Source organism: Sinocyclocheilus rhinocerous, unplaced genomic scaffold, assembly GCF_001515625.1.
Source record: "Sinocyclocheilus rhinocerous isolate Xijiao unplaced genomic scaffold, SAMN03320098_v1.1 scaffold289, whole genome shotgun sequence".
Lineage (NCBI taxonomy): Eukaryota > Metazoa > Chordata > Actinopteri > Cypriniformes > Cyprinidae > Sinocyclocheilus > Sinocyclocheilus rhinocerous.
The window spans coordinates 211,850-219,064 of NW_015636845.1; the positions used below are offsets into that span (position 1 = coordinate 211,850).

The 7,215-nt window shown below is 39.4% G+C and overlaps 1 protein-coding gene across 2 annotated transcripts in view; it reads right to left on the bottom strand.

Moving 5' to 3' along the window:
- Window positions 1-368: 368 nt before the first annotated feature.
- sona (SON DNA and RNA binding protein a) overlaps window positions 369-7,215 on the bottom strand; it is a 19,268-nt gene continuing 12,421 nt past the window's right edge. For both annotated transcript variants that reach the window (XM_016562786.1, XM_016562785.1), the window contains exons 3-8: window positions 5,636-5,828; window positions 5,471-5,541; window positions 2,867-5,335; window positions 2,311-2,747; window positions 1,935-2,015; window positions 369-944 (exon numbers count right to left, since the gene is read on the bottom strand). In XM_016562786.1, coding sequence (XP_016418272.1) covers window positions 942-944; window positions 1,935-2,015; window positions 2,311-2,747; window positions 2,867-5,335; window positions 5,471-5,541; window positions 5,636-5,828 — 3,254 coding nt within the window. In that variant the 3' untranslated portion in view covers window positions 369-941. The remainder of the gene's footprint in view (window positions 945-1,934; window positions 2,016-2,310; window positions 2,748-2,866; window positions 5,336-5,470; window positions 5,542-5,635; window positions 5,829-7,215) is intronic.

Consider the following 7,215-nt stretch of genomic DNA (forward strand, 5'->3'; position numbering starts at 1 on the left):
TTTCCTACGTTGTTGTGATTTGATCTGAACGAAAACAGCATATCCGTGTGACGCAGCTGACACAGAACAGCATACGTTGTTTACGTCCAGCGGATACTCTCCAAAATGGCGCTACAGGGTGATGCTGCGGAGATGAATTGTTGAATAAAGACGTTATTTTTTTGCGCACAAAAAGTATTCTCGTAGCTTTGTATAATTGAGGTTGAACCACTGATGTCACATGGATTATTTTACCTATCTCCTTGCTACGTTTCTGGACTTGGGAACATTTCAGTTGCGTTGCTGTCTATGCTGGGTCAGACAGCTCTCAAGATTCCATCAAAAATATCTTAATTTGCGTTCCGAAGATGAACGAAGGTCTTACGGGTTTGAAACGACATGAGGGTGAGTAATTAATGACAATTTTAATTTTGGGGTGAACTAACTCTTTAACAGAAAGCTCTGAAAGTGTGTACCAACAGACCTGGCCTGTGATCTAAACTGCACCCCAAAATCTGTTTCTTCTTTTAGGTACACCTATAACCGAGTTAAATCTACCAGAGGTCCTTCTTCATGGTATCAAGAAGCACCATATGTAGTAAAGGTAAAAACTAGCCTGAAAGCGAAACGTTTCACTGTCAGTCTGGGCAGATAGTATGTCTGTTTTACACTTTACCTCCTTAGTTCCACTTTTAGACATACTGAATGGTTTACTCTGGTAGTTTTTAGTCTATGGTAAAAAAAAAAAAAAAAAAGATTCCTGTAGCTTGCAGCTGTTCCAACAACTGACAATTTAAAGATAACTGAAATCAATGTAGCTTCAATTGTCCAGATGCTCAAATGTCCTTCTGTGAGCAAACAAAAGCTTAATTTACACGACGGAGATCATCCTTTATCACAAATGCAAGCCACAGGTGTCCATCATCAGGACTATATATGAGATGCAGCAGAATGACAGTGGGTTACTGCAAAATAGTTAAAAACAAACAAGAGGTAAATACAGGCAACCAAGACAGAAAATGTTTAAATTAGTTCAAAATGACAGAACATGATTAAATTTAGGAGGCCAATTAATAAAACGGTTAGGGCTGCATGATTAATCGAAATTAAATCACAATCACGATTAGGCAAAAGCTGCGATTGTCATGCGTATCTTTCAGTGAAGCACGGTTCTGTGATCAGTAGTAAATCTCCTTCCGAAGGCCAGAGGGCACTCTCTCGCAGAAGCTCCAAATATGCCCTGCAGAAGAAAGGTAATGTATGTCGTTCCAGGAAACAGAAGATTGAACTGTTTTAATTTATTCAACATGACAAAATTAATACACAATGGTTTATCTGAGTTATTTTTTAATTATAATTAAGTGTATTTATAATGCAATGCTAAGTGAGTTTGAAAAAAACATGCTATTATTAAATGTGGTACTTTGTTGGAAAAGAGGTTCATAAATGCTTCTCATGTTTGGAAAGATGTTTGACGCATGTTGCTTTTTCAAATGCATGTTATAAACGACTCAAACTCGCCGGGTAAAGGTTCGATGGTATACAGAAGCGGGTTCAGATGGAGCAGCATTTAGCTACACAAACTGCTTTCATAATCGCAGAATGATTTCATCGATTTCATAATCGCGATTAAATTGGTCTACGATTATGAAAGTGGCTTTGCGTAGCTTGTCAGTGAACTTTGGCTTCATTGTTAGTTTCCGGCCGCAGCGGTATCCCTTCTAGCTACAACCCTGGAACGACTTGCATTACCATACCTTCGGATGGAGATTTACTACTGATCACAGAACCGTGCTTCACTGAAAGATACGCATTACAATCACATTCGATTAATCGTGCAGCCCATTGAAATTGGCAAAAACAATATTTCACCATTCACTTTGTTTTAACACTCACACATTCTTAGTTTAAAATAAAGATGTTTTGCTGCTCTAAATTTAAGCTTAAATACTCACCCGTGTCTCATCATCATCATCTGAAACATGTGGCCGTGCAATACTCATCTCCTCCTTACTCTCTGCAATCTGTTTACATTTCTAAAAAAAAAGATGATTTGAAAAAAATTAGTACTAATAATATAAAGATTGGTTTTATATAGATATATCAGGCCTTGGTAAGGTTTTTTTATGTTTTAAAAATAAGTCTATTACGCTCGCCACGGTTGCACTTATTTGATCAAAAGTACAGTAAAACAATATTATTGCGAAAAAATTTTTAATAATAGTTTTATTATTTATATTTATTTATATATATATATATCCTACTAAACCCAGTATATATACTCTATGATACACTAAACAACTGGGATAGCAGTTCACAAACAAATCTTACCTCTGTAAACTCCTTGATGCTAATGCTGTTAGCTTGTTGAGCCACTTTCCTCTTCACCTCCTCAATACTGGCCAGATTAGGTGTGGGTGCTGAAGGGGGCTTGTTGGTAATGGTAGGAAGTGGGGGCATTGGAGGCATAGAGGCCAGGGCACCCATGTTTGAGAGAGCAGCAGTCATTGTCGCCGCAGTCATACTTGCCATGGCAGCGTTCATTGTCATGTTTGGCATTGCAGGCATACCTGGTATACCCATGGGCAGATTCATAGGTAAATTGGGCACAGGCAATGGCAGAGGCAAAGACAAGGGGGCTGGAACTGGGGTTGGCAGAGGTAACTGTAGAATTGCCTTCGGCTTGAGACTTTCAGGTATGGGCATTCCAGCTTTAGCACACATTGCAGCAGCATTAGCCTTCGCAATCTCCAACAGTTGATCTTTATCTGTTTGAAGAAGCAATTCAGGTAAGTTATGTAGACAGATATTTCATGCTATTATTTAAGTCAACTTTAATATTATTTATGCTAACAAGAAAGGGGAGCCAAGCAAAGAGTATATTTACCTAGGTCAGTAAGACGTGGTGGCGTCTTGCTAGAACTGCGTCTTGAGGTGGACCTCCTCTTACGGAGAATCAAAATTGGTGAGTGGCTTGGTTCACGTTTCCATCGATCTCGTCTATCAAAAGATCGCCCACGAAATGCTGGTCTCCTCCGACGTGAAACAGAGCGTGATCTTCTGGATCGTGACTGACGAGCCCTTGACCGTGAACGAGATCTTCTCTTTCTAGCAGGGGAACGCGACTTGGACCTCCTTTTTCGAGCTGGCGATCTTGACTTTGACCGTTTCCGCTTGGGGGATTTCGATTTTGAGCGCTTTGTTCTTGTGTGAGATTTCGATCTAGATTTTGCCCTTCGATTGGTTGATCTTGATCTTCTTTTCCGAACAGGTGACCGAGATTTCGTCCTCCTTTTACGGCTATGTGAGGGAGACCTGGACTTGCGTTTTCTAACGGGAGACCTTGACCTCCTCTTGCTACTGACAGATTTCGACTTGGATCGCCTTTTCTGTGTGGACGAAACTGATCTGGAGCGCTTTCTTCGAACAGGTGACGTTTTGTTGGAGGACTTTGATTCTTTTACTTTACTTGGTGTAGGTGATCGTGAGCCCCCTAATCGATCATCTTCATCTGATCTTGCAGTACCATGTAGAGGAACTGGCTCTGAGGACAAAGATCTGGATCGGTTTGGTCTTCCATCATATTCAGAGGGATTTTCAGACTCTTCCTTGATTTTTTTAATTTGTGTGTCACATTCTGATGATGTTATGTCTTCATTTGATGGATTTTGCACAGATGTACATTCAGTAGACATTGGTTTCCATTGACTTGACTCTGCTGTCCCTTTAACTTCTAAATTTTCCTCCACAACATCCACAATTTGCTGTTTAGTCTCTGAGGTTTCTTTTGAACTCTTATCCTTTAAGGACTTTTCCTCTTTAGTCGGAGATTTAGAGTGTGCTTTCTTGGTAGGGGATATACTTCTATCTGATGACTGTCGCTCCCTGGAAATAGATCTTGATCTTGATGTGCGTCTCTGAGAAACTGACCGTGTCCGTGTCCGTTTACTTTTTTGCTTTTTAATTCTTCTTAATTTTGGGGATTCAGACTTTGAATTATGTGAAGATGTCCGTGACTTTGATCTTTTACGTCGTTGAGGAGATACTGACTCTGACTTTGTGCTATGAGGGCTCCTAGATTTTGACCTCCTTTGACGGGCTGCAGGAGAACGTGACTCAGAGGGCCTGGAGCGTTGAGGGGACCGAGACTTACTTTGACGTCTTGGGCTTCCTGAACCTGATCTTCTACGAGCGGATCTTGATCTAGATCTTCTGTTTCTTCTTGATCTAGATCGCCTAAGAATCACAACGGATCTTGAGCGTGTTCGCCTTGCTCTTTTGACAGATCTAGACCTGGACTGCCTTGCCCGAGAAACAGGCGTCCTCTTTCGAGAGCGGGACCTTGAGTGTCTTCCTCTCCGTACAGATCTGGACCGTGATCTTGAGCGCCGATTCTTCCGCCGAGAAACAGATTGTTTTGATCTTGAGTGTGAACGTCTTGGTCTTCCAGTTGACCTAGATCTTGAGCGATGACCACATCGTGGAGACCTAGTCCTCGATCTTTTGGTCCTTGTGCGGGACCTTGAGTCGGAGCAATATGCTCTTCTTCCAGAGAGCGACCTTGACCTGCGTCCAGTTTTCTTTGTTACTTTAGACGGTGACCGTTTTGATGGAGACCTGGAGCTTCTTTTTATTCGATCCTTCCCACCAGAGGCAGACACAGACCTGTCCCTTGAAGATGATCTGTCATTATGACGTCCTGATTTACCAGATGACTGCTTTGGAGTTCTAGAGCGACTGTGTTTAGATTTTTTCCCTTTAGTGTCTGAAAGCGATCGTGACCTTGACCTGGAGAGGGACTGTTTTTTCTTTTCTTTCTGATTCCCATTTGCTTCCTTTGAGATGTCCTTCTGCACAGCTTGCTCTTTGTGCACATTCTCTTGCTTAGGAATAATATCAGGAAGTTCTTGCACTTTACCAAAACTTTCATGTTCACCAACAGCTTCCACTTTTATGTCCCTCTCTGCAATTAGTGCATGTGCAGTCTCAGGAGACATCTTTCTTATCCTTTCTAATTTTAAACTTACTTCTTCTTCAGTGTGATCAGAAGTCATTTCTCTCTTTTTATCTTCCAATTGGGGTGTGCTATCTTTAAATTTGTCTTTTGGAAATTTAGCTGCAGTGATAGGTGACTTCCTGTCTAACTTTAAAGATGCCACCTGCAATTTTTGTGATTGTTTGGAGTCTGGTTCTGATTCTGACCCTGACGCTGAGGTACTTGCCGATCTTGAGCGAGATGAGGACTTTTTTAGGACCTCCTGCTTTTCCTCCTCTTTCCGTCGTCTTTTTTTCTTCTTTTTCCCAACACGATGTTTCTGCTTTTTAACCTTGGCATCAGCTTCCACATCACTAAGGTCTGTAAAGACACACATAATGTGCTTTTACTTTACAAATTATAAATTTCAAATTAAAACTCACAGTAAATCGGTTTCCAATTGTGCATAAATATAATTTGCCAGATCGTCTGTTAATCGAGAAAACATGGACATACCTTCTGTGCAATTTTTTGTGGCATTCGCATGATCATCAGCCTCAGGGTTAGATGAGCCATCTTTTTTCACACTGTAAAAAAGGAAAATATTTGCTTTTAATTTAAAAGAATCTAAAAGCAAAAGAAAAAATACATTCAGCGTTGCCAAGCAACTAAACCTCTCACCTCGTTCTTGTTTGGGAATCACCATCTGACTCTACTCCAGATTCAGAGCTACTCTCCTTTTCACCCTTGCGCTTCTTACGTTTCTTCTTACTTTTGTGTTTCTTATGTTTCTTGTTTTTCTTTTTTGGGGTCTCACTCCCATCCTTTACAGTAATGGCTTCATACGGAACAGCAGTATCAGATGGCTCATCATCTGTAGAGGTAACATACAATGTTTACAAACATATTTATGTGAACATAATAACTACAGCATGACAGAAGTGTTCTCTAACAGTTATAAGAAAGTTATATTAAAAAACTATATGATTAAAATGCTTTGACTTGGCTATACCTCAAAAATGGACAGAGAACTTAAAGGGTTAGTTCACCCAAAATGAAAATTAGGCTGTGTTTTACTCACCCCAGAGCCATCCTAGGTGTATATGACTTTCTTCTTTCAGACGAATCCAGTCGGAGTTATATTAAAAATTGTCCTGGCTATTCCAAGCTCTATCATTGCAGTCAGCGGGTGTTGCAGTGCTTCAGTTCAAAAGCTAACTCCGACTAGGGATGCAACGATTATATATTTTGTTGGTAAGATTATTGTCTAAGGAATAATCACGGTTTCACGATTATGACGATTATTATGCATTTATTAATTGTTAATAAGTAGGGATGCTCCGATCAGAATTTTTGCAGCCGATACGGAGTACCGATTTCTTGTCATGGTGACTGGCCGATACCGATGCCGATTCTGATGCTTCAAGCTTTATATAGACGGTTTCATCGGGATTTACACAGCAAACATATTTTGCTTGTTAACAAAAATAATCTAGAGGGACTACTTAGCTGTTGTTATTGATTCTATTTGGAAGTCTACCGGAAATTAAGTTAGGGTCACAAAAGCGCGCATGTGCAGTAACGTTTGTTTATGTTGTTGCCGTTGAAACCGTCTATAACATATGTAATAATGTTATATAAATAATCACAAAAATGATTCCTTATACAGTGAACATTTTAATATGCCTTTAAAATGGGGTTTATGCATAACATTATGTATATCAGGATACTTAATATAAGACAAAAATAAATACAAACAAATTGGAGCATTACATTTAGTCATTTAGCAGACGCTTTTATCCAAAGCGACTTACAAATGAGGACAATAGAAGCAATCAAAACTAACAAAAGAGCAACAATATGTAAGTGCAAATGACAAGTCTCGGTTAGCCTAACGTAGTACATGTAGCAAGGTATTTTTTTTATATATATAAAGGTTTATTTAAACATTATCCAATAGTATACTGTGGAGGACAAAATAAACATTTAATTAAAAAAAAAAAAACATTTAAACTCCTAAAAGAACTAATTGGAGTAGTTTGATGCAACTCATTAGGTTTAGTTTAACATTGTCCAATGTTATAGTGAGGACAAAATTAATAGAAACTCCAACATGGAGAAGTCTGATGTAACACATAAGGTTTAATACTGTCCAATAAAAGACTGAAGAGCAAAAAAGAAATAGAAACATTTAAGTGACGTGACATCTGGCCAAGTATGGTGACCCATACTCGGAATTAGTGCTCTGCATTTATCCCATC